The following is a 27,851-nucleotide window of genomic DNA, read 5'->3' on the forward strand; positions in this document are numbered from 1 at the left end:
CAATTCCTTAACTGTAGCCTCTGTTTAACATAACAGTAAAATGTGTACTTCGATGAAAAAACGATTCTTCGTGGCAGGGGATCGTATTCCAGGGACCTGCCCCGAAACGCTACGAGTACTAGTGGCTGTACAAGAATGTAACAACTCTTGTATATATCTTCCTCTCCACCATCCAAGCTTGGTTAATCCTCAAGTTGCTAAGGGATCCTTAAGGCTTTAACCACTGTGCTGCGCCAAACAAGAAAACTCGGTCGGTGGGAAACTGCACCGAGAAAACATCTTTTGAATATTTCGTACCTCATTCAAAACACGTGCACTGAAGGTTGGGTACAAAATGGACTCTTATGACCTCCAGTGAGAGGCAGCCATCTTTGAAAAAATTCCCAGAATGTCCTAGGGCTGCTGGCTGGGTTAGTACTAAGTGAACAACCATGGGTGGTGCAAGCACCTCTGGCTCCCAAACACCTGTTCGACATGGTGTTGAAAGATCGCTTTCTGTCGGTGAAATTCAGAACTTATTGTTTGAAGATCATGATAATATTGAAGAAGCTAGGCACAATAAGGACCTAACACAAACGTCGGATGCAAGTGATACAGCGCCGATGAGGACGATACATCGAGCGTATCCAGTTGTAGCTCTGAGCACTTCCCATGCCATCTCCAATATTTATTGATGATACATAGATGAATCATTTTCTGGGTTCAGTGATGATGCATCTGATACAAGTAGCATAGATGAACAGTATTAGCAGCTTCCATGGTGGTGTTTTCCACAGATATTTTCAAGAATAGCTGAATCTCTTCCAGAATGGCTGAATGTCTTCCAGAATGACTGAATCTCTTCCAGTGAGAGACATTTCCTATAATCTTTGCAAGACTTCCTTACGCTTCACAAGCTTGGCAACATACCACCTACAGGTATTAATGCCAAGTATGTACGTGAGTGCGTTATTTGCAAGCACACAAAAAGAAGAAACAGGAAGCAAAAATCTATCTGTACCTGGTGCAATAAGAGCAGAGTCGCACTGTGTACCGTGGACTATTTCATTGATTATTACTAACTTCTGAAGTGCTGAGTGTGTAATACAGTGTGTTACTGTGCAAATAGTGTGTGAAACTGTACATATTGTAATTTTGGTGAATTTTTAACAAGTAATATTGTGACAATAAACGTTTATTGTGGACACATTACTGACAAATGTATCACAGTTTTAAGGAACATTATGAACATTCTACTGTATACATATTGCAAAGGACACAAATATGCATCATATACGATAATAAAAAAAAAATAAAACTGCATTGGAAATACATAGAACAAATAATTGAAAATATATTTGTGGCAACTCGCGGTGCTTGAATGACCAGTGCGACCACATTTGGGAGCTTCATGCACAGGCGCACAGCAAACAGGCTCTCTTCTCCACATCCCCACAACCAAAGTGGATTTTTTTTTTTACATGTAATTGTTCAGGGAATTTATCATTTTGCAAAGATACAATTTTTTTTTCGAATACAGTACTTGATTTTATGCGCACAGGCATAATATATATGTTATATATATGTCACAAACGTGACGCATGTGGCTAACTCCCCCATGTGCACAAAAATTAAATCTATTTTTTTTCGTCTTCTAAAAATGTTCATTTCTGTTCCCTGAATATAAGAAAAACAAAAAATCGTAGGCGACATATTTTGGGTGCAATAGGCCGAGGAAGTCTGGCAAAATCTAGGCGTCGACACAGCAAGCGTCGGAGGCGGTCAGCTCCACTCGAGCTGTCAGGTGGGAGTTGCCACAAAAATGATATTACCTCATAAATAAATCCACAAGAGCCGGGATGAGGGTTCGAACTTACGTTTGGGATGATCTCAGACGCTGGCCCTTGTGGCTTTGTTCATTTGATGTATAACACCATTATGACTTCTGTGTGTACTGTATATTATTACCTAATTATTTCAATGTCTGATTTTTTTCTTAGTAATTTGCAGTAATATTATTCAATAGTGTGTAGTGTGATATATTTATATAATAAAAGGGGTGAATCATCACTATACTCAAAAGTATGGTATATATTAGTGATTCAATTATTATGTTCATAAAACAATAAACAAGTAGTTTGCTGTTATTATACTATATACACATGTTATATATAAATATCTGCATGCTTTGTTCACCATAACGAACCACTAAGTTGGTATGGTGAGTCAAAACACCAAAGAGTGGGCTAGCTGCCACACACCCAGCCAGCAAACGCTGCCTCCTGCCCTCCCTCAACACCTTACTCGCCAAAATATTCCTCCTCCCACCATACTGTTTTTGTCTTTATTCACTATATACAGACGTTATATATAAGTATCTACATGTTTTATTCACCATAACTGTACAACTAAGCTGGTATGGTGCCCAAACAGCATAGTGGCCACTCTACACAGTGACAAGTCGTGCAGACGACACCACCACTAAAATGCTTCCTCCCAACATACTCCTTTTGCTGTTATTACACTAATACACACGTTATATATAAGTATCTACATTTGTGTTCACCATAGCGAACCACTAAGCTGGTGTGGTGAGTGCAGACAACAGGTGGCCACACAGATTCAGCAGACGACATTACCTCCGTCTCTCCCTCAGCATTACTCCTCCCACACTGCGCTAATTATCACAACAATCCTGGTCATTTTTATCACAGTCAAGAGTCTTCTGTAATACTGTCATTGTTAAATAATAGCAGTTACATATTTATTTTGACATTTTTAGGTGATGCTGTGGTCACAAGCTGAACAGCAGTGCTGTTAGCTTATGCTGCGTGCGCCAGCCTTGGCTGCTCACACGGTACTGTGGCTCTCACACCGGAGAATGTTGCCCAAGATATTTTTTTTTTTAATCATGGCGTCTGTTTACAAGAGCCCTGAGGAAGATGATGTGAACCCTGTGTAACCGTGGGCCATTTGAATAGTGGCCGGAACCCTACATCGTATATGTATGCCATGCGCATGGTGGGACACTTTACTCCTGTCGTATATACAGGCCCAGCGCAGTTTAAGGGTTAATGGGCAACCTATCTCCTCCCAGTGCACATCCTCGATAAATATCTTTTAGTAATATAAACTCTTGACAAATCCCTCAAAAAGTGTCCCCTTCCAGTGAATTTACAAATACAATGTTTCCATCTTTGTCCTAGATAAATGAATCCAGTGCATAGCATGCAGGTCAAATTTGCCACAGAAATGCTCCAATTCATCAAATAAATATACCGCAAGATTTCTCAGTATTTATCAAGCCTGAAATTAATACTAACTGTATTGCGTAGCCATTCACTGCCAAATCCTCTTCTAGGCAAATGTTATACTGTATATGAACAGGATCCCTGAATTCCTACATAATTACCCATAACAAAATAATTCTGGATGTTTCCATTTAAAGCCATGATGTTGTCCATGTTGGTAAATATCCTCAACTCCAGATACTGTACTACAAAGCACACCAACATCTTCCTCTCCCTGAACTTCACATATAATGTCCTCTCTATATATCTAACTTTAGAATTTCCAAGTATCAAGATGATCTTACCATCCGTGGTGATTCCATTAGTTAATCTACTATCAATATTCACAGCAAAAAAGTGTTCCCCTGCTTCAACTCTTTAGTGAATACTGAAATTTTTCCCTTTTTTACTCACTACCTTACAGCTAGCTGGATGGGTCTCCTTGTGTCTCGCCTCTGGGTGTGTACTCACCTAATTGTGCTTGCGGGGGTTGAGCTCTGGCTCTTTGGTCCCGCCTCTCAACCGTCAATCAACTGGTGTACAGATTCCTGAGCCTACTGGGCTCTACCATATCTACATTTGAAACTGTGTATGGAGTCAGCCTCCACCACATCACTTCCTAGTGCATTCCATTTACTAACTACTCTGACACTGAAAAAGTTCTTTCTAACGTCTCTGTGGCTCATTTGGGTACTCAGCTTCCACCTGTGTCCCCTTGTTCGCGTCCCACCAGTGTTGAACAGTTCATCCTTGTTTACCCGGTAGATTCCCCTGAGGATTTTGTAGGTTGTGATCATGTCCCCCCTTACTCTTCTGTCTTCCAGTGTCGTAAGGTGCATTTCCCGCAGCCTTTCCTCATAACTCATGCCTCTTAGTTCTGGGACTAGTCTAGTAGCATACCTTTGGACTTTTTCCAGCTTCGTCTTGTGCTTGACAAGGTACGGGCTCCATGCTGGGGCCACATACTCCAGGATTGGTCTTACATATGTGGTGTACAAGATTCTGAATGATTCCTTACACAGGTTCCTGAACACCGTTCTGATGTTAGCCAGCCTCGCATATGCCGCAGACGTTATTCTCTTTATGTGGGCTTCAGGAGACAGGTTTGGTGTGATATCAACTCCTAGATCTTTCTCTCTGTCTGTTTCATTAAGTACTTCATCTCCTATTCTGTATCCTGTGCCTGGCCTCCTGTTTCCACTGCCTAGTTTCATTACTTTGCATTTACTCGGGTTGAACTTCAACAGCCATTTGTTGGACCATTCACTCAGTCTATCCAGGTCATCTTGTAGCCTCCTCCTATCATCCTCTGTTTCAATCCTCCTCATAATTTTTGCATCGTCGGCAAACATTGAGAGGAACGAATCTATACCCTCTGGGAGGTCATTTACATATACCAGAAACAGTATAGGTCCAAGGACTGACCCCTGCGGGACTCCACTTGTGACGTCTCGCCAATCTGAGACCTCACCCCTCACACAGACTCGTTATCTCCTGTTGCTTAGGTACTCCTCTATCCACCGGAGTACCTTCCCTTTCACTCCAGCCTGCATCTCCAACTTTCGCACTAGCCTCTTGTGTGGCACTGTATCAAAGGCTTTCTGACAATCCAAAAATATGCAGTCTGCCCACCCTTCTCTTTCTTGCCTTATTTTTGTTGCCTGGTCGTAGAATTCAAGTAACCTTGTGAGGCAGGACCTGCAATCCCTGAACCCATGTTGATGCTGTGTTACAAAGTTCCTTCGCTCCAGATGCTCCACTAGTTTTTTTTTGCACAATCTTCTCCATCAGCTTGCATGGTATGCAGGCTAAGGACACTGGCCTGTAGTTCAGTGCCTCCTGTCTATCCCCTTTCTTGTATATCGGGACTACGTTAGCTGCTTTCCAAATATCTGGCAGTTCCCCTGTTGCCAGTGATTTGTTATACACTATGGAGAGTGGTAGGCACAGTTCTCTTGCTCCTTCCTTTAGAACCCAAGCGGAGATTCCATCTGGGCCTATAGCCTTCGTCACATCCAACTCTAGTAAACACTTCCTTACTTCCCCACTGGTAATCTCAAACTCTTCCAGTGGTTCCTGGTTAGCTATTCCCTCACTTACCTATGGAATTTCTCCTTGCTCTAAGGTGAAGACCTCCTGGAATTTCTTATTCAATTCCTCACACACTTCCTTGTCGTTTGTAGTGAATCCTTCCGCCCCTATCCTTAATTTCATAACCTGTTCCTTTACTGTTGTTTTCTCCTAATGTGGCTATGCAACAATTTAGGCTGAGTCTTTGCCTTGCTTGCTATGTCATTTTCATATTGTCCTTCTGCCTCTCTTCTCATCCTGACATATTCATTCCTGGCATTCTGGTATCTTTCTCTGCTCTCCAGAGTCCTGTTATTCCTATAGTTTCTCCATGCCCTTTTACTTTGCTGCTTAGCTAGCCTACATCTCTGATTAAACCATGGGTTTCTCATTTTCATTTCTCTGTTTTCCTTTTGGACTGGGACAAACTTGTTTGCTGCGTCCTTGCACTTCTGCGTGATGTAATCCATCATATCTTGGGCCGTCTTTCCCCTGAGCTCTGTTTCCCATGCTATATCTGTTAGGAATTTTCTTATCCCCTCATAGTTTCCCTTTCGGTATGCTAACCTTTTGGTTTCGGTATCCCTCCTCGAGTTCAATAACCCTTCTTCAATCAAGTACTCAAACACCAGTACACTGTGGTCGCTCATTCCTACTGGGTCCTCAAAACCGATTTCTCTTATGTCGGAGTCGTTCAGAGTGAAGACTAGGTCGAGTCTCGCTGGTTTGTCATTGCCCCTCATCCTTATGGGTTCTCCGACATGCTGGGTTAAAAAGTTGCTTGTCACCACCTCCAATAGTTTGGCTCTCCACGTATCCTCGCCTCCATGCGGTTCCTTGTTCTCCCAGTCAATCTTTCCATGATTGAAGTCGCCCATGATGAGCAGGTGGGATCTATTTCTACAGGCAGCAGAGGCTGCCCTCTCAATTATAGTGTTAACTGCCATGTTGTTGTTTTAATACTCTTGACTGGGTCTTCTGTCATTTGGTGGAGGGTTGTATATTACTGCTACTACTATTCTTGGTCCTTCCATTGTTATGGTGCCTGCTATGTAGTCTCTGAACTCCTCACAGCCCGGGATGGCCATCTCCTTAAAACTCCATTCCTTTCTCATGAGTAGGGCCACTCCGCCTCCTTCCCCTACCTTCCCTACCTGTGTGTGTGTATCTGCATACAACCCCCCCCCCTCCCACACACACACACAGACTTGTTGCTAGGGATGGCAGTAAATGAGATGTATGCCAAAATTTTTGAAATATATGATGAAGGCACACAAAAGTTCACACCAAAACAGAGATGAAGAACCAAAAAAGAGGATTGGTTCAACAATAATTGTGAGAGGGCCAGAGGAAAAGACAAGAAAATGGGTACAATATAGGAAGAGGCCTAACCCTCAAATATACCAGCACTGCAAGCAAGAAACAAATACCCAGCAGTGAGGAGAGAGACAGAAAAGAACTCTGAGAAAGGGGTAGCAGACAAATGTAAAACAGATCCAGGTCTTTTCTATAAATTCATTAAAAGCAAGCTGTGTGTAAAAGATAAAATCCAGTGATTAAGAATGAGGTTTACTGAGAATGAACAAGAAACGTGTGAAACACTAAATGAACAGTTTCAAAGTGTGTTTGTACAAAATGAAGATTTCAGAGAGCCAGACCCAATGCCAATTCCAGAGAATACCATAGAATATATAGAGGTATCTCAAAACAAAGTGGAAAAATTACTCATGGGGGATAGGAAGAAATAAAGCAGTTGGACCTGATGGAGTTTCACTTTGGGTGCTGCAAAAATGTAACACTTGTAACACTTGTCTGAAGTGAGACATCACATTGTCATTAAAAAGGATAGCCTGCTACAGCTAGATTTGGGTGACATTTTTCAGCAAAACTTTGCAATTCTTCCTATACTGCACACATTTCCTTAATAAATGAGGCAGACACATCCTCTACTCTACATCAACAACCCATCATACCATTTTCATGTTTATGAATGATCTCTTGTTTTTCCTCTATGGTCATCCTCACATGTCTTTCCTTAGGTTGAACATTACAACTGACTTTCTTGGGACCCATAGCATGATACATAATAATTACTTTTATGTTCAAAAAACAAAAAGCACAAAAATAATGAAATTCTTTACAAGCATGATTGTCACTATGCGGGCAGCTCTGGTAAACTGAGGCAGGGTCGGCCGTGCCATCAGGAACCACGTGATCAGTCGACCCATATGCGTATCAACAAAGTCGCTAGTCGAGGCAAAGGTCGTAAGTCGAGTTGCATTTTCTGATGAAATTTACGTCATAACTCGAAAAATAAGCAAGTAGGGGCAATCATAAGTCTGGTGCCACTGTATTTTGATTTTGTAGTCGCAATCGCTAAATAGCTTTCATTTGAATTAAATTCACTTTATACTGCGCACTAAAAATACTTTGGTGTTTCTGTCACTAAACTATATAACTAAGTATAGTGTAACCTTGTTTTGGCGAACCATATGGGATCAACCCCGGTTCGTTGCGGTGATGGATTCGTTGCAAGAGGTGATGCCTCCAGGAGGCAATTTGCCTCAGTGTCTTTTTTTTCTTGTACACAATAAAAAACCAGCGTTGAATATAATGAAACGCCATTTTCTGGGTGAGTCCCGGAGGCACCCCGGAGCTATCCATGGCTGATATGGATACCCTAACTATTTTGCATCAGTCGATGTGGGTGGAGTTCTAGGCCTACCGGGGACCACGAGCCAGAATCTGGCCCCCTCAGAGAGGCACGGGGAGCAATGGCCCATTGAAATGCACATGTGATTTGGAGCATTCTATATCTGCCATCGACCGGGACAGGCACCCAGAAAGGTAAGCGCCACAAAACAAACCCCTATTCTGGTTAACAACAAAAATCGACAAACGAGTGGACAGAACTCCCCCAGGAAAACGAACTAACAAGCATGACGTCACACGAGCCGCGCCGCATGTCTGTGTAGCTCCCCCCTTCCCGGGAGTGGAAAGGGGGAGCCCCAGACCCCCGCGCCGGCAATCCCCGCCCCAGTTCTGAGGCTGGATATCAAAACCGTGAAAAAAAAAACGCCGACCGGAGGGCAGGAGGGTGCCGGGGAGCCTCCAGGACTCACCCAGAAAATGGTGTTTCATTACATTCAACGCTGGTTTTCTGGAGGGAGCCCCTACGGCTCTCCGGAACTACTTCACCAAAGACTACCTAAGAAAACAAGGGGACACACCCGGGAGGCGGTTGGTGAACCACTCCTCAACACGAAGGCGAGACAACAACCCAAGGACCCCTCCGGAAAGCAGCAGGCACATCATTCGCCAGAAAAAGGGAGAACGGCCGCAGACGAAGAAACCTATGACCACGACCATAGGAGCCAAAAACTACTGCGCCTGAGAAGAGCATGAAGCTCCGCCACACGACCCCCAGAGGGCAATGCCAACATAAAAAGAGCCGAGGCAAAGCAAACCTGATCCCAAGGAGCCACAACCACCAAGAAGAAAAACAGGAGAGCACCCTGTCCAAAGACCAGGACGGCACAGGCAGTGCATAAGCAGGCCGGAGGTGAAACAACGCACGAGACCGCCTGCGAAACGACACAGAAGGAACATTGATACCGAAAGCTAGCAGCAGAAACAAAGGTGCCAGACCCAGGAACGGCCCCAAGCGCCTCTACATCCTCCGCAAGCCAATCCTATGACAGCCCCAGGAGGGAAAAGAAAACGCAGGACCAAAACCAAAATGCCACAAGCGTGCAAGTCCACCGCCACAAGTGCAGCCGACAGGGAAGGAACCCGCATAAGGAGCCGCCCCGCACCAACATCCCGCAGAAGGGCAGGAGCGAAAAGACCAATTAAGAGGAGCAAAATCGCCCCCGAAAAAACGAGGAGCGCCGAGACAGCGCGAAGAGAAGAGATATGCACAAAAGAACAAGAAGGCCAAACACCCAGAAGCTGCTGGGAATAGGACCCACAAGCCCTAGAAAGGACCGGAGGGAAGCTCAACCGAATGACGACAGACGTACCAGAAAAGAGTGTAACACTGTAAGGTGTTTGGTTTAGTTGTATTTAAAATACATAGAGATACATGAGTCACAGACAAGGATTTGACAGGCGCCATTCTGGCGGCCTGAATCTCACACCTCTAAGAGTTAATGACCACCAAGTGACCTGAGGCCAGATCATGCGAATTTCACCTTGCTTCTGCTAATCTTATAATTGGAGCCTGGTAGCCTTCAAACATGTCGACGTTTAAGAAGTGGCTTGGTAGGGTGCCTGAGGCTATCTACTTGTGGGCGGAGTTAGTTACTAGGTTCCCCAATATATACTTGGAGAGCTATCGATTTGACAGCATTAGAAGAAGAGGAGCCAGCAGAGCAGAGAAGACGGCCTAGCAGGGAGGCTGTCGGCCGGCAGGGCGGGACAGTCTCTGTCAGCTACAGACCCCCCTCCCCTCTATCCAGCTATAGGCAGACACTTGGTGAGTTGAACATTAAGGTGACTTGGTCGTGTTTCCATATGTTGTGTGATGATCAGGGGCAGTCAAGTTGTACGGTTCTCGAATTCTTGGATGATGACTCACCTTGCATATTAAACGTGAACATTGGAATTGCTAAATTATGATACTTATCATGTGAAATATAATTGAATTTATTATTTAAATGGTCTTTAACTGTGTTCCCTAGAGTTTTGAGTTGAGGTAAGAAAGCCTCTGTGATTACTGGTTTCATGATAATCATCTTTATCATGAGTACATGATAAAGATGGGACATACTAATAATGACCTTGATAACATCTTTTGTGAATATTGTGATACAGACAAGTTCCATTCCTTGTCTTGTATGTAATGGTCTTGAATGGATGGTGGCAGCATTTTGTCTTCTACTATCTACTCTTCTACTTCTACTATCTACTCTTCTACTTCTACCTATCTACACCTCTCCCTCTACCCCTCTCCGAACTCTCCCTTTCAACTAATGACCCTCCTCGCTCCTCCCACCTCTCTACCTCTCTCACCCCAAAACCTCTAATTACTTCATTATCCATTTCTTCTCTTTCCTTTCGTGTCTCTTATACGTTTGTGGCAGTGAAATGTATTCTAGAGTTCTCTCTAGAGTTTCGGATAGCTGATCAAGTTACGGCGCCATGTATTCTTAGCACCTAGGTAGTCAAATATCTAGGTTACAAGGTGTTGAACGAGAGAGGTTGCCATAGGAACTCTGGGAGTGCTCTAGAATAGTTAGCTAACTGGGGACGGGATAACGGACTAGAGAGAGCTGTTTTCCCCGGCCTCGTTAGTTAACTGGGGGGTGGAATAATGGACAAGATAGAGCTATTTCCCCCACCCCCGTTACAACGGGAAGGACCAAAACCGTCCCAAACCTTCGAGATCAAAAAGAAGCAAACACAAAGGACGAAGGCACAAAAACCCCGTCGCACCCGAGACCAAAAGTCATGCAGAAACCCCAAGAAGAGGGGGACATGACGGAGAAGGCCCGTCCCGGAAAAAAGGGGCGAAGACCATAGAAAAGCACCCACCGACAGGACGGAAACAATGGGCACAATGGACAAGGAAACTGAGCCCAAGGAGGGGTCGACGCCCACAAAGCACGTGCGGAGAGGGGGAACGGAAAATCCCCACACCACCAAACCGCAAGCCCCGCCCAGAGGGGTAGAAATACCCCGGCGGGGACCAACGGGGCCTGAGGTCCCTCACGTTAGCCCCACCCCAGCCCCGGGAACCCACCCTGCAGGCCCCGGGGCCGAGCTGTCTCCTCAAAGCCCCAGCGTCAAGAAAACCCCCGGGGCAACCGTGAAAAACACTAAGGAAGGGAGCCCACTAGGCTCTGGAACTTGAACTGAAACCGGAGGATAGGCGAGGGGCGAGACGAAGACCCCAAACTCATCCCCAGCCAGCACAACGAGGCGAGGACAAGACAGAGAATCTAAGGAACATGGAAAAATCAGGCCCAGCACAGCAAGATCGGCAAGGAAGGAGGGCCCCAGAGGGAGCACGGAAAGGCCAAACATAATGCCACAACCAACCCCCACACGCAGCTGCAGTACCAAAACCACAGTAAAACGTCACCACACTCCCCGAGGAAGCGACAGAGAAGATAGATAAATCGTACACGAGTGGCACACAAGGGGACACAGGCGGAAACTGAGCACCCAACTGAGCCACAGGGACGGTAGAAGAAACGTGTGCAGTGTAACAGGCAATCGAAGGAACACATTAGGCAGCCCAACTTGGGCTGACCCGATACACTGCCCCAAGAGCAGAGACGATAGCGCCCATGAAGCATAGAATCCGCTCGACAGGCAAACGATAGGGAAGAGGTGGAACCATAGAGCCAGAACCCAATCCTGCAAGCACAAGGAGGCGAGCACAAAACACCCTCAACACAGGAAAACGTACCACTGAACAGGCACCCCCACCGTTGCACTGCGGAACAAGGTGGAGGCGGGGCCCCGAACTCAAGCAAGGTTAGACAAGCATAGGAGAGGGGCAGAAGTACAGGCAGGAGCCGCCTCGGAAGGGACAAGAGACCACCTGCAGACACCCGTGAACCGAGGAAGGAATCAGGTGGAGAGAACAAGAGCTGCCCAGTATGGGCAGCCCTGCAGTAGGCACCTCGGGTGATACGGTCCACGTTCACAAGTACGTATGTACACCCATTCCTACTTCCAAAAACAAAAACAGCGTCAGGACGAAGGAGACGCCAAACCGCACCAACTCACCTGCAGAACATAGGCGCTGATGGGCCATGATGCAAGTTTTCGAGTCCGTAGCCGCCGGAGGCGGCCAGGGCGCCCATGCTGGAGAGGAGGGGAGCGGCAAAGGAGGATCCCCACCCCTAGAACGCAGGGAAAAACCTCATGACTTCCCCACAGCGGCACCCCAGAACACCCCCAAAGCAACGGGGCACGGATTGGATTAAGAAAAGAGCGAGAGGCGAGGCCCCCCCCCCCCCCGAGAGAAAATGGATGCAGAAACACGTGTGCGCACCGCCCGGAACCAAAAACTCCCACGGCGCATGCGCAGGACGCGAAAGAAAAGTAGCCCAACAAGGCGAGAAGTAGCCCAACAGGCGACAAGCAGCCCAACTGGTGACAGTAGCCCAAACTGCTACAAGGAGCGCAAACGGCTACAAGGAGCCCAAACGGCTACAAAGGAGCCCAAACGGCTACAAAGGAGCCCAAACGGCTACAAAGGAGCCCAAACGGCTACAAAGGAGCCCAAACGGCTACAAAGGAGCCCAAACGGCTACAAAGGAGCCCAAACGGCTACAAAGGAGCCCAAACGGCTACAAAGGAGCCCAAACGGCTACAAAGGAGCCCAAACGGCTACAAGGAGCCCAACCTGGCCAGAACAGAAGGAACCAGTATGGAGGCAAACTCCGGGACAAGCAGGAGGTAAGCCGCAAAGGCCAATCGCACCGCAGGCGAAGAGATGCGGTAAGCCGAAAACCTCCGGAAGACAGAACCGAAGAAATCACAGGGACACGGAACCGAACCCGGGGAGGAGCAGAACCCAAGCCCAAATCGTACGCAGAGAGGGGAAAGAAAACCCCACTCCTCACAACAGTAGGCCCCGCTCAGAAGGACAGAAATCCAGGCGGGGCGCAATGGAGCCCAAGGCCCCCAAGGCCGCTCCTCCCCAACCCCAGGAGCCTCTACACCAGGCCCCGGGGCCGAGTCGACCTCCAAAGCCCCGGCCCCACAAGAAAAAGCCAGGGCAGCCGAGAGAGCTGGAAGAGAAGGGGCCCACTGGCCAGACCCCGGAGCATCGGACGGAGGAACAGACTCGAATGCCTCCGCAGCTACCCTGGATGGGGCAACCCCTGAAACTGCCCAAGTCTCAGAACCTCTAACCCCGCCCCGACCCCGAAGCCTGCAGATGCATAGGGGCCGGAAGCAGGAGGGGGAAAAACAAGGGGGGCGTGGAAGAACCAAGGCCGAAGCGACCAAAACCCCCAAGTCTGGGTCCCTACACAAGCGGGGCAGCATCAGGGTGTCCGGGGAAGCGACAAACCTGAGCACGTTGCAACATCCTACCCTGCAACGCGCGAGCTGCCTGCACCCACGGGAATTCATCAGCAGACTGGGTGAATGGAGTCACGAACAAGCAACCAAGCTCGCAGGACTCAGGGTCGAATGTGTCACCGACCCAACAGGCAGCATGACGGAGGCAAAAACAAGGAGAGTCACCCTGATACAAAGGGACAGAGCAACCCTCAACTCGCACAAAGCGAGAGGGGACGCTGGGGTCTCCACTATCGGACCCGAGAGCCCTGGGGGGGTTTCCCAGGGCCCCTAGACTGGGTCTGCTAAGGGTTATCCCAGGCAGGGCACTGCTAACCGGCGCCCCAAACTACCAAGCAAACTGCTAAAGCTGAACCCACGGGACGTGTCCACCCGTGAGGGCGAAGCGGGGGGTGCCACCACACAAACGAACCTAATATAAGGGGGGGGAGGGCACTAGGCAGACCCCCCTACCAGGCAAACACAAATATAAAAGAAAAACCACACAAATGGACAACGTACCCAGAGGGAACAGAGCCGGCCGCTGTCATAGGTGAAAACTAGCTACGCAGTACCCTGCGCCCCACCAGTGCTATAACTACCACTTACCCCAAGATAAACAAGGGAGTAAAACCCCCAAACCCTCGGGGCGGCCAAACGTCAAGCAGCGAAAAGCCAACAGAAGTAGACCCAAGGTGACTTGTGGAAGGCAACCCCAAGCCCCAAGGGCGGTACAGGTACTTACAGGGCACTCAGGGAAGGTGACCCTAAGCACATGCAGCCCGAGTACCTGAGAATACTACTCCCAGCTCACACGACCACCGTAAGAGCAGCACTGCAAACAAGTCACAGCACTGAGACAAGATCAGAGCTGGAGCCACACGACCGTGCAGTATCCCATCAGCCGAGGAACTGAGGCGGGGATCGCCGGCGTGGGGGTCTGGGGCTCTCCCTTCCCCCTCCCGGGGAGGGGGGAGCTGCGCAGACATGCGGCGCGGCTCGTGTGACGTCATGCTTGTTAGTTTATTTTCCTGGGGGAGTTCTGTCCACTTGCTTGTCGATTTTTGTTGTTAACCAGAATAGGGGTTTGTTTTGTGGCGCTTACCTTTCTGGGTGCCTGTCCCGGTCGATGGCAGATATAGAATGCTCCAAATCACATGTGCATTTCTATGGGCCATTGCTCCCCGTGCCTCTCTGAAGGGGCCAGGTTCTGGCTCGTGGTCCCCGGTAGGCCTAGAACTCCACCCACATCGACTGATGCAAAATAGTTAGGGTATCCATATCAGCCATGGATAGCTCCGGGGAGCTGTAGGGGCTCCCCCCAGAAATGCATTACCATTTTATATACTGTACCTATATATTATTTATTTACTAAAAAATACTGTGCTTTCATCATTGTTGAAATATGTCTATCTTGAATTTTCATAGAGTTATAAATACAGTACAGTAAATACGAACAGTGTTGTCTTATGTCGTTAGCACTGTATTGATTACGTAGCTCTGCTGTATGTTGAGTATTACAATTCAGTTTACGAAAACTATTGTACACTAAAATTACTGCAACTTCAATTTTAACACCTTAACACTATGTACTTGAATTTAACACTTGTTCTAACTGTACACTCCACACACAATGTTCTTAGATGTTTGCATCAGGTTTGCTGGTGCTCGCTGCTGCTGTGTTTGCTTCAGCTGCTTAATGATTCTCTGGCAATTTTCCTGTTCTTAATATTATTCTTATTCTTAAATCTTTCCAACCATTCTTCACTAGCTCAAAAATATGTAATGTTCATCTTTGAACATCAATCACATCATGAAGGGGGGTAGAAATAGCCTAAGCTACTCTATCCTTTTGAGATGTAGTTCTTTCTTGTCTCAATAAACATACTTGAACTTGAATCACATCATCATGGATGGATTGGTGGCTGACTGGTGGGCAGGCATCAGACAGATGGGCCGTGTGGTTAGGCGAGTATTTCGGCGGGGTGGAGTGGATTTGAGCAGGCAGATGGGCGGCTATTTGGAGGGGTAGTGTGGGTGTATGGTTATCTAGACAGTGGTGTGGGTGAGCAGCTATATGGGCAAGCGGTGTGGGTTGGCGGCTATTCGGGCGGGGTGGGTGGATTTGGGCAGGCGGATGGGTGGCTATTTGGGTTGGGCAGTGTGGGAGTTTGGGCAGGAATATGTGCAGCTACTTGGGCAGGCGGTGTGTGTGAGCAGCTATTTTGGTGGGTGGTGTGGGTGGGTGGCTATTCAGGTGGAGCGTGTGAATTTGGGCAGGCGGATGGGCCGGTTTTTGGGCAGGCGGATGGACGGCTAACACCAAGGAACTAGGTTAAACACCCAACAGTAGGCTGAAGTTCAAGCCAGGTCCAGTAACAAATTTCTCAAATATTAGATCTGTATCATATTATATATTTTTGGGTTATATATTTAGTTTAAGAATATTATTAGGATAATAAGAGCTATACAAATACTGTACTTATTTTAGAAATGATTTATAAATTTTATTATTTTGAGGCGTAGGTCCCTGAACTGTAGCCATGAATTCAAACGAACAGCACATGGTGCTGTGTGTACAGTCCACCTGCGATCGAGTCGTTTTGAAAGTTAGAATCAATAACAAATAATTTCTCAAATAACAGATGTCTATCGTATTAGAATATTTTTTATTTTAGTTTATTAATACAATTAGGATAATAAAGAGCTATTAAAACACCTGTTTTAGAAATGATTTATTAATCTGAAACTTTCAAAGTCATGGATCACTGAACTATTACGACACAGACGAAAGTGAGGTTTACAGTACAGTATTCCCTTATTTGTCCACCCTCACTCATTTTGTTTCATCACAGACAATGTATATGAGAAGATTTCCCACACATGTAGCTAGCTACTCACACTTCAGCCTTTAAATTAATTTACAAAGATACTTGTGCCATAAATCAGTGAACGAAAATCATGGTAACTCAGTCGTTCACTTGTGTGGACCACTCTGGCTGGTCTTTGGTTAATATAGTTCACTTGTTGTGTAGACCACTTGTATGATCCAACTTGTCATATGAAGGAATTATTAATTGTAACCTGTGATAGAATGGGAAGTTATCCACCACTCTGTGAAGTCTGTCCCAACATCGTAAGCAAATCTCCCACTTTGGTGAACCTGAGTACGTCGAACCAGGCAAGTAAATTCGGCTTGAAAAGTGTGCGACCTAGTCAGAGATTCACCGAACCGAGGTTGCACTGTAGTATCACAGTGCTAGAGAGATGTTAACTGGGCAAAAGAAAAAGTTCACTGGGGTCTGTGTGTGAACTGCATGTGAACACTGACTGACTTCGCACATGCACTGCACTGAGCTGAACTGTCAGCAATCTGGTAATGATGATGTGATTATCAATTATGACAGCTAATGTATTAAAAATTTTTGAAAGATCATAAGGATCAAAATTAACCATATATTAGCAATAATTATGTAGTAATAAACTTGGAATGAAGGACAAGACATGTTTCACACCATCAGCATGGAACCCCTGCAACCGACATTATAATTGGACCTTCCTCCTAGTGCATCCTATCTTCCACTGTATCGCGTTCCACTTATGAGGAAATACAGTGTGTATATACAATATAGTGTACTGTACAACAAAATTTCTAAATAATGCTTGAAGTATAAGAAGCAATTATGATGTAACTGTGGATGATCTGTTATTGTACAGAAGTAATGAGTCTCCATGTTGTTCTTGAATGAATTAATGGATGTCATTTACAATATAGAGAACTGCATTTAAACTTATTTTCTAATAATTCAATCCTATCTTCTTCAGGCATATGCTTCCCCAGCCTAAGAAAGTGAGAAACTGGTTAATAATAATAAGAATACACACAGATAAAGGTGATAGTGGCACAGGTTTACATTCAACAAGTACAGACAGTACTTACATATTTGTCTTATTCTCTCAGTTAGCGGAGAACTTAAGAGGAAATTCTCGTCTTTACACGAGCGTATCTGCGTGCCAACAAACCCCGTGGAGTCGAGGATTCTCTGTGATTCCTCCCCCAAATTAACTCCACCCATTGCAGCCACATCATTGATGTCATCGTCTGCTGCCCCGCTAGAAGAATAGGAACTGCTGCAATATACAAGAAGAAGCATTAGTACTGCTTAAGTCATGTTGGAAGCCCTTATAAGGGGAGCAGTTGCTCTAAATATAGTTAAATGTACACTTTTAACTATAAACTTTCTGATACATACAAGTAAAATTAAAAATATATACAAGTTTATCAGCAAATTCATTAAGAATTAATCAACTGTTAAGCAGATATCTGTAGCCAACAATCATTTGTCAATGAAAACCAGTGCATCAAAGTTTGTTTATGAATGTAACAGAAAATTGTGGATATAACCCACCACTTGTTTCACTTATTTGACTATCATTTAAGTCAATGTTTAATTAATCTAAATTGAGCCTTTTACAAATGTTTCATTCCATGCCCATGTGAGAGTGATGATCAACTGCACGGTGTATCCAAGCCCTGTATCATCCCAGTAGTCATAAGAACAATCATTAATATGTTTTCATGGTTCCTCACACGTCTCAGAAATTATGCACTTTATGTATTTTATTCGTGCACTGTGGCACCTCCCACGTTTTCAGCTCTTCAATATGCTCAATACTGAAGGTTTGGTTTGATAGTAGCTAAAGTATTTAATAATAATATTTAGGCTGGTGCTTAAGAGAAATGGAAATGAAATGCCTCTTTCTGGGGAGGGAAGGGGTGTGGGGGGGGGGGGGTGATTTTTGTTAATAAGAGAAACAAGGCACTAAAATCTGGCTATGTTAATCCACAACATCCATTTACGATCAAGATAACTATATGTAGTGCAAAAAATGCAAATATATATATACAGAACATTAATGATGTTTGCTGCTGTAAGACACCACACAATTAGACTTTTTTTTTTTTTTTTTTTTTTTTTTTTTACAAAAAAACAGAACATATGAACCTTATATAAACATAACTAATGGGTTTATAAGGCGATTGTCTTGACAATCGACTTGAGAATGGTCCAGGACGGACTGAAACGTCATCGTCCCCTCACTTTCTAGTTTGTGGTTTGGTTAAGATTAATTTCTTTGAGATATTGAAAAGACAAAGCTATTATATACATTACATTACCCCATTTCCAACTATGACAGGGAGGCATTAGCCCCAGGAAAGAGGTAAACTATAATTAAAGAAGGCCATAGTTGTTAAATAATAAAACTTAAAAAATCTCTCATACATTTACTATATCACTCACTATACAACACAAGGTATAACAGATAAACAAGCACTACCACACTACAGCAGTCAGCCAAAGCAACATCTTCCAACTACACAAAACCATGTGAACAATGTTCTTTGTGAATTGTCACATATACTATATGCAAGATGACTTGATAATGCTCCAGGACGGACCAAAATGTCGTCGTCTCTTCATCTTCTGGTGTTTGGTTTGTACATCATACTTTCAGTCAAATTATTGTGACTCGTCATTTACATACTATATACAGTATAAATATATTTACCCTTTCCTACAAACAGCTTCTGCCCAATCTGTTTCCTTAGCATAACCAGTGTGTTGTCCACACACACACACACACAACACACACACAACACACACACAACACACACACAGCATTTCTCTTCAACTGATTTTTCAGGCATCCCTGTTTACAGGAGTTGTAGCTGATGTGTGGAAAAAGGCTAACATAGTTCCAATCTACAAAAGTGGAAGCAGGGAAGACCTCCTTAATTATAGACCGGTGTCATTGACAAGTGTAATAGTCAAAATATTGGAAAAAATAATTAAAACTAAATGGGTAGAACACCTGGAGAGAAATGATATAATATCAGACAGACAGTATGGTTTTCAATCTGGAAGATCCTGTGCATCGAATTTACTCAGTTTCTATGATCGAGCAGCAGAGATATTACAGGAAAGAGATGGTTGGGTTGACTGCATCTACAGTATCTGGACCTAAAAAAGGCTTTCGACAGAGTTCCACATAAGAGGTTGTTCTGGAAACTGGAAAATATTGGAGGGGTGACGGGTACGCTTCTAACATGGATGAAAAATTTTCTGACTGAGAAAAATGAGGGCATTGATCAGAGGCAATGTATCGGACTGGAGAAATGTCACAAGTGGAGTACCACAGGGTTCATTTCTTGCACCAGTGATGTTTATTGTCTACATAAATGATCTACCAGTTGGTATACAGAATTATATGAACATGTTTGCTGATGATGCTAAGATAATAGGAAGGATAAGAAACTTAGATGATTGTCATGCCCTTCAAGAAGACCTGGACAAAATAAGTATCTGGAGCACCACTTGGCAAATGGAATTTAATGTTAATAAACGCCATGTTATGGAATGTGGAATAGGAGAACATAGACCCCACACAACCTATATATTATGGGAGAAATCTTTAAAGAATTCTGATAAAGAAAGAGATCTAGGGGTGGTTCTAGATAGAAAACTATCACCTAAGGACCACATAAAGAATATTGTGCGAGGAGCCTATGTCACGCTTTCTAACTTCATAATTGCTTTTAAATACATGGATGGCGATATACTAAAGAACTTGTTCACAACTTTTGTTAGGCCAAAGCTAGAATATGCAGCGGTTGTGTGGTGCCCATATCTTAAGAAGCACATCAACAAACTGGAAAAGGTGCAAAGACATGCTACTAAGTGGCTCCCAGAACTGAAGGGCAAGAGCTACGAGAGGTTAGAGGCATTAAATATGCCAAATTAGAAGACAAGAAAAAAGAGGTGATATGATCACTACATACAAAATAGTAACCGGAATTGATAAAATCGATAGGGAAGATTTCCTGAGACCTGGAACTTTAAGAACAAGAGGTCATAGATATAAACTAGCTAAACACAGATGCCGAAGAAATATAAGAAAATTCACTTTCGCAAACAGAGTGGTAGACGGTTGGAACAAGTTAGGTGAGAAGGTGGTGGAGGCCAAGACCGTCAGTAGTTTCAAAGCGTTATATGACAGAGTGCTGGGAAGACGGGACACCACGAGCGTAGCTCATCCTGTAACTACACTTAGGTAATTACACTTAGGTAATTACACACACACACACACACACACACACACACACACACACACACACACACACACACACACACTTGTCATGTTCACCAATCTTTCCTTCTTTCTATCCCTTAATTTACTTGAATACATGCTTTTCATCGGTGTGTAAATCATTCATTTGTTCAACGTGCTCAAACCATCTCAATATACTGTCCTTTACCTTGCAATTTATTGACTCTTATGGTCTACATTTCTTACACCCACATTTGTTGCATAGTTTCATCTATTCTTTTTACACCAAACACGATTCTCAGATTTTGCTTTAATATTGCTCCATTTATTGATCTTTCATATTCATACAACACAAGAATCTTTTGTTAGTACCTAAGGATCGGAACTAACACTCCTTTAACCTCCCCTATCTTGTTTTTTTAGCCATTTTCCATCCTGAATCACTATGTTCAAGTTAATACACGAGGAGCAATGGCCTACAGAATAGCACATGTGATTTGGAGCATTCTGTGTGTGCCATCGACCAGGTCAGGCATCCAGGAAGGTAAGCATCCCAAAACTAACCCCTATTCTGGTGAAAATGTTGCTACCGAAAGCCAAACAAGTGGATAGAACTCCCCTAAAAGAAACGAGTGAACGAGCATGACGTCACACGTCGTCACGCCACTGTCTGCGCAGCTCTCTCCTTCCAGGTGGGGAAAGGGGGGAGCCCCAGACACCCGCGCCGGCTATCCACCCTTCAGTTCTGAGGCTGGATGTCAAAACACGCAAAAAAAATGCCAACCAGAGGGAGGGAGGGATGCCGGGGAGCCTCCGGGGTCTCACCCAGAAAATGGCATTTCAAAACATTCAATGCTCGTTTTCTGGGGGCTCCCCAGAGCTAACTATCCACAGAGGAAAAATTAGAGGGACTTACCTGGGAGGCGGTCGCTGCCCACTCCTCAACTCGAAGTCGAGACAACTGGCTGCAACTGCCGACCCAACGCGACACAGGCCCGACTAGGCCCAGGAATGTTCACGAGATACCGAGCAGCCAGGACCTTGTTAGACCACCAAAAACCCCGGGCCCGAATGTCAGACCAGGACATGTTGCCAAGCATGACAGCATGAGCATCGAACTTGCAAACTTCATGGGCACTGGAAGAGACTGCAGGGTGGCTAGACTTAATAACCCTGCAGATGACCTGGAAGACCCGCACCCACGAACAGGGAAGAAGGAACACCGGATGAACCCAAAGCGCGTCCCCAGACACAGAAGCCATGGCGCACAAATAACAGCAGACGGCCGCAACCGGACACAAGACGTGACGCACCCCCCCCCTCCGGTCTAACCAACCAAGCATCAACAACACAAAGACCCCTCCGGAAAGCAGCAGTCTCATTCTTGGCCAGAAAAGGAGACGGCTGCAGACGAATAAACCTATCTCCACGACTGAAGGAGCAGAAACCCCTGCGCTGGAGGAGAGCATGAAGCTCATCGACCTGACCCCCAGAGGCTAATGCCAACAGGAAAAGAGCCTTCGAGAAACAATCCTGAACTGAAGGGGCCACAATAAACCGAGGAGAAAAGAGAAAAGAGAGCACAATGTCCAAAGACCAGGACGACTCAGGCAGCGCATGAGCAGGCCGGAGGTAAAACAATGCATGGGACAGCTTGCGAAACGGTGCATCAACCAATCCCTCAAACAAATCTTTTTTTAGACAATGCTGAAAGTAATAGATATAAACACTGGGCAATGTATTAAAAGTAATAGATATAAACACTGGGCAATGTATTTATTTGATATATAACAAAATAGAGCATAACAACATACTTACTCATTATTATTTGTGTGATTATGTATTACTCAGCAATGCTATAAAGCCACCAGCTGCATATCCATTTTGTCAACACTTCTTACTACTATTATTCTTTGTGCATTGGATAGATGCTTGCATCTCTATTACAGCATTATCTGTCAGTTCCAGTAAATAGGAGCTGTTCTCCTTATCAACAAAACTTTCTTCTTTTTAAAAAATTTGTCTAAAATCAATTTCTGAAAGTATTTTGATGAAAGTTCCATGATGCTAAAGCCAATAAATTGGAGAGTTGTTTAACATTTTTAAGTAATTTTTACAATTCAAATATTTTTCGCTTCCCAGCCCCTTATGCTGAGCAGTTTAAGGGTTCACACTTTGGCTCGGTAATGACACAGCATTGCGTATTTTTTTTTTTTTACTCGGGGAAAGTCCGGTAACGACGCAGCATTGCGTCATTTCCGGCGGCAAATTGGCGACGGTTTCGGGAGGGGCACGCCACGGTTTTGGACATTATATGCATACCCACCTGTAGGGAATTTCATTGCGAATACATTGATACCAAAATGAAAGACCTAGGACCAGAATTGAGGTAACAAAGTTGAAAAGAGTATACCCATTTTATTGCTCTTTATTAGCGCTCACTGTGGTAACGCACCGTCACTTTCTCTGTTTGCTGTGGGTGGGACGCCGGGCTTTTGGACTTTATATTTGCATATACTCCTGTAGGGAATTCTATTGCGAACACAAGTACACAAAAATGAAAGATCTAGGACGAGAATTGAGATTCCAAAGTGAAGAGAGTGTACACATTTTATTGCTCTTTCACGCTCCCGGGTAACACGCTCTCACTTTCTCGACAGGCTTTTTGGCTTTATGTGCATTTAGTTCTGTAGTTCTATTGCAAACACATTGATACCAAATTGAAAAACCTAGGACGAGAAGTGAGATGACAAAGTTGAAGAGAGTATACACATTTCGGTATGACCGCGCTCTCTATTGTAATAAGAGGCGCCATGGGGTGGTGCAGCGCTCTCTTTCTGGTAACTTTCATCTTGTCGTCGGGTGGAGCGCGCTGCTGTTTTTCACATTATAAGCACATATTCCTGTTGGGAATTCTACTCCAAACACATTGATACCAAAATGAAAGACCTAGGACGAGAATTGAGGTGACCAAAGTGAAAGGAGTGTACACATTTTATCGGTCCTGCGGCTCTCGGGTAACATGCTCTCACTTTCTCTGTTGCAGATGGTACGCTGGGCATTTGGACTTGATATGCCTTTAGTCCTTTAGTCCTATTGTGAACACAATGATATAGTCCTGTAGAGAATTCTATTGTGAACACAATGATACCAAATTGAAAAACCTAGGACAAGAATTGAGGTAACAAAGTTGAAAAGATCATACACTTTTCAGAATTACCGCGCGCTTCCGCAGAATGCCCAAATCCACCTGGGGTAGTGTGGCGCATGCGCACCCAGAGCATCAAAGTGTTAAGAAAAAATACAAGCATACTATAGATTCCTATGTATTGGTGCAACAATTTCAATGCTCTGCATGGGGGCTCCCTGGAGCTGTCGGACTGATATACGCTATACAGTATTAGTTTGGGGCATCAGTCAATGGGGTTCAGCCTACTGGGGACCACGAGCCAGAACCTGGGCCCCCTCAGAGAGGCATACGGAGCAATTACCTAAGGAAACCCCTATGTGTTTGGGACCATTCAATGTCTGCTATCTACCGGGGTTAGGCACCCAGAAAGGTAGGCATAACAAACAGATCCCATTCAATAAGAAATTGACACCGAAGACCGAACAGAGAGGCAGAACTCCCAAAAACTTTAGCAAACATGCAAATAAGAAAACGTCATACACCACTGCTGTGCCGCTTGCACGTACAGCCTTTTCCTCCCCAGGAGGGGGAAGCCCCGGACATCCCACACCAGTTACTCTCGCCTTCATTTTGGAGGCTGAGAATCAAAAACAAACCACAGACCAGAGGGTGCCAGGAAGCCTCTGGAGCTCACCCAGATAATGGCGTTTCATTACATTAAACGCAAGTTTTCTGAGGGAAGCCCCTCCGGCTCCCCGGAGCTACCTAACCAAAGACAAATAAGAGAGGGACTTACCCGGGAGACAGCCGCCAAGTGCACATCAACTCGAAGTTGAGACAACTGGCTGTAACCTGCGACCCAAAACCACACACGAACAACTGGGACCAGGAATTTTGACCAGATAATGGGCAGTCAGCACCCTTTTCGACCTCCAAAACCTCGCTCCCTAATGTCAGCCCAAGACATCTGACCGAACACGACAGCCACAGCAGCAAACTTACGAACACCATGGGCACAAGGGTATATAGCAGGCTGGGTAGACTTAATACTTTCGAGCTCTTGTGGTGCTTGAGCGCTTAACCAATTTTTCTCTCGTGACCGAGGTTTTGACTTGAACGAGTCCAACAATAAAATATTTCTATAAAATTCATTTTTTATCCGATTGCCTTGGGAATAGTTTCAAAATTAGCACCTTTAAATTGCGCACAATTTGATACCAAAATGAAAGACGTAACATGAAACTTGATGTCAGAACACTTGAAAGATTAAAAATATACGTTTTTGGTCAAAATGTTAAACATATTTAACATAAAATATGTTAATAACATAAATGTTATTAACATATTTTGTTAAAATATGTTAATAACCCAACGGACGACCTGTGAGACCCGAGCCCTGGAACAGGGAACAAGGGAAACCGGATCAACCCAAAGCGCATCCCCCGGCCACAGAAGCCAAGGCGCGCAGATAACGGCGAAGATCCACAACCGGGCACAACATGCGATGCACCCCCCCAGCCTGACGAACCAAGCATCAAAGACCCAAGGGCCCCTCTGGAAAGTAGCCATCTCGTTCTTTGCCAGAAATGAAGGCGACAGCTGCAACTGAACAAACTGACAACCAGGACCGAAAGAGCAGAAACCCCTGCGATGGAGAACATGAAGCTCACCAATCTGACCCCCAGAGGCCATTGCCAACAGAAACAGACTTGAAAAACAATCGTGAACTGAAGGGGCTACCACAAACCGAGAAGAGAGAAAAGAAGAGCACCTGGTCCAAGGACCGGGCTTAGGAGCAGGCCAAAGCGGAGGTGAAACAAAGCATGAGAAAGCTTGTGAAACGGGCCTAAGTGACATCCACCCCGAACGCAACCTGAAGCGGCTCTGCCAGTGCCACATGTGAAGAGGCGACAGTAATGGGCATCAAATGACGGTCCTGAAAAGGCTAAGAAAGAAAGGACAAAACCCGATCGGAAATAGAAGACAACCTACAAAGAGAGAAAAAATGGCAAAAAAGAATGCCAGGAAACTTCTTACTGTTGCCAAGACGAAGCTCGCAGGTGGGACACCATCAACGAAGCCACGTTATCACCATACATGTGGTGATGCACCCACATTAAAAAGACTAGATGCGAAGAGCGAAGGAATAGACCAAACCAGCCATGTACCGGACCTGTCCAATCTGCTGAAACAGATGGAGCTGCGAAAAACGCCCCGGGTTTGGACACCGAGCAAGCAGTGTCTGAAACGAAGGCTGGACGGGCCAACCTAGGGGCCACCAGGCTGACTCTCCCATGATAAGACTCCAAAAAGAGCCAGAACTCAACACAACAGCTGGACTGGGGGCGGGGGGAAGAGGTACAGGTAGCCCTACCTCGACCAGTCCTGCCAAAAAGTGCCCACCGCGATGGCTCTGCAGTCAGGAAAGGGCACCACATAGACCGGGAGACGTTGAGACCACGCTGACACAAAGAGGCTCCAGGAGCCCCTAAGTCCGGCAGAGCCAACTGAAGGAATCAGCATCGACCTACCATTCAACGAACAGTGGAATGAACCGAAACAGGACATCTGCCAAGTCATTGGACTCTCCCTGGATATAAACTGCACGGAGAGCCAAACCCCGAGACTCCAGCAAAAGTGTCACTCGAAGCAACCAGCCCCAAAGAGTCAGGGACCGAAGAGAACCCCCACGGTTCAGACAATGAACCAATGGAAAGCAGTCCGAATGGGGCCAGACCGTAAAGCCCCAAACGACCTGAACCCTCCTAAGTGACAGCCAACCCGCCGCGAACTCTCGCACCATGCAGTGAGCCAGATGGAAAGATGAAGCTCATCGCCCCTGGCCAGCCTGGTGAGTACTGGTCACAGAACCCCAGCCAAGAGACGAGACATCCATGAACACATCGAGTGAGGGCTCGGGTAGGAGCTAAGGCACTGAACCCAGAAAAACCCAAAGAGTAAGCCGACGATGCAGCATCCGACAGAAGGCACCCAGAGGCCGAACCCAGCGATCGCGAGAGAGGCGGAAGGGATATCCCTGAAGGAACCAGAACAGATGCCAAAGGTTTACCCAATCTGGCGGGTAAACCAGCATGTAAACCAGTAAACTTCAGAGTCCCGCACAGCTGCTCAAGCAACCGCCAGGTAACTCAGGAACTCCCCAGAAGCAGCTGAAGGTGGGACCGCAGCTGCAGCAATGCTGCCGGAGAGACATGGAAGTGGCCAGTGAGTCCAAACCTGGAACAGAGTCAGATGGGACTTCCTCCAGGTCACCAGGAACCCGAACCCAGCGAGATGGGAAAGAACCACATCCCTGGCAAGCAGACAAGCAGACCGGCTGGGAGCCAACACCAACCAGTCGTCGAGGCAGGCCAAAAACCGAACCCTTATAAGATGCAGACGGGTCACTACGACCCGGGTAAGACATGTGAATACATGAGGTGCCAGATTCAAGCCAAAAGGAAGGGAACGAAAGCAGTAAGCCTGCTGCCCCACAACGAAACCTACCCAGTCCCTAAACCCCGGATGAATTGGGATGTGCCAATTCGCATCCCTGAGGTCCAAAGACACCATCCAACCCGGCTTCAAAAGAAGCCAGACTTGGAACATAGTGGTCATCTGAAAGGAGGGGCAAGGAATCCAGGGATTCAAATGGGACAATTCCAGAATGAACCCGCAGACCCAGTTTCCAGTCCCGTTTCGGCACTGGAAACGGGTAGGAAACCCACCTGAGGGACGAAGTCGTTTTGATCACCCCTAAGCACACCCACTATAAGATGACTTGACGGAGTGAAGGTGAAGAAGCCTGCCCTGCCATCCCCGAAACCCCCGAAGGAGGAGCTGCCGCCCAATGCCACCACAGGCTGGAGGACACGACCTGAAATGCCCACAAATCATGGAACCAGGTGTAAGCAAACAGTGCAAGCTTCCTCCGCATCACCCCGTCAACAGGGCGACCCATTACAGGACAGACACCCCTTATCAGAGACCAGACAATGAACAGAGCAAGCATTGCGCCAACCAGACGCCGCCGCCTCAAACTGGCACCAAGGGCCCACCCTGAGCGGAAGAACCCTGCACCCTGGCATGACCCTGACGAGATGCCCGAGAATGGCCACCCCAGAGAAGCAACAAATCCAACAACGAAACAAAGAAGCCTGCAGAAACCCCGCCCCCCCCTCCCAGGGAAGGGGGGGGGGTACACCACTGACCGGAGGGAGGGAGGGATGCCAGGGAGCCTCCGGGTCTCA

The 27,851-nt window shown here is 45.9% G+C and overlaps 1 protein-coding gene across 1 annotated transcript in view; it reads right to left on the reverse strand.

Moving 5' to 3' along the window:
• Positions 1-27,851, reverse strand: part of Taf4 (TBP-associated factor 4) — a 119,440-nt gene that overhangs the window by 53,716 nt on the left and 37,873 nt on the right. Inside the window, exon 7 of the mRNA XM_069308978.1 lies at positions 17,302-17,492. Within this exon, the coding sequence (XP_069165079.1) occupies positions 17,302-17,492 (191 nt within the window). The remainder of the gene's footprint in view (positions 1-17,301; positions 17,493-27,851) is intronic.

This window comes from Procambarus clarkii, chromosome 63 (genome assembly GCF_040958095.1).
Source record: "Procambarus clarkii isolate CNS0578487 chromosome 63, FALCON_Pclarkii_2.0, whole genome shotgun sequence".
Lineage (NCBI taxonomy): Eukaryota > Metazoa > Arthropoda > Malacostraca > Decapoda > Cambaridae > Procambarus > Procambarus clarkii.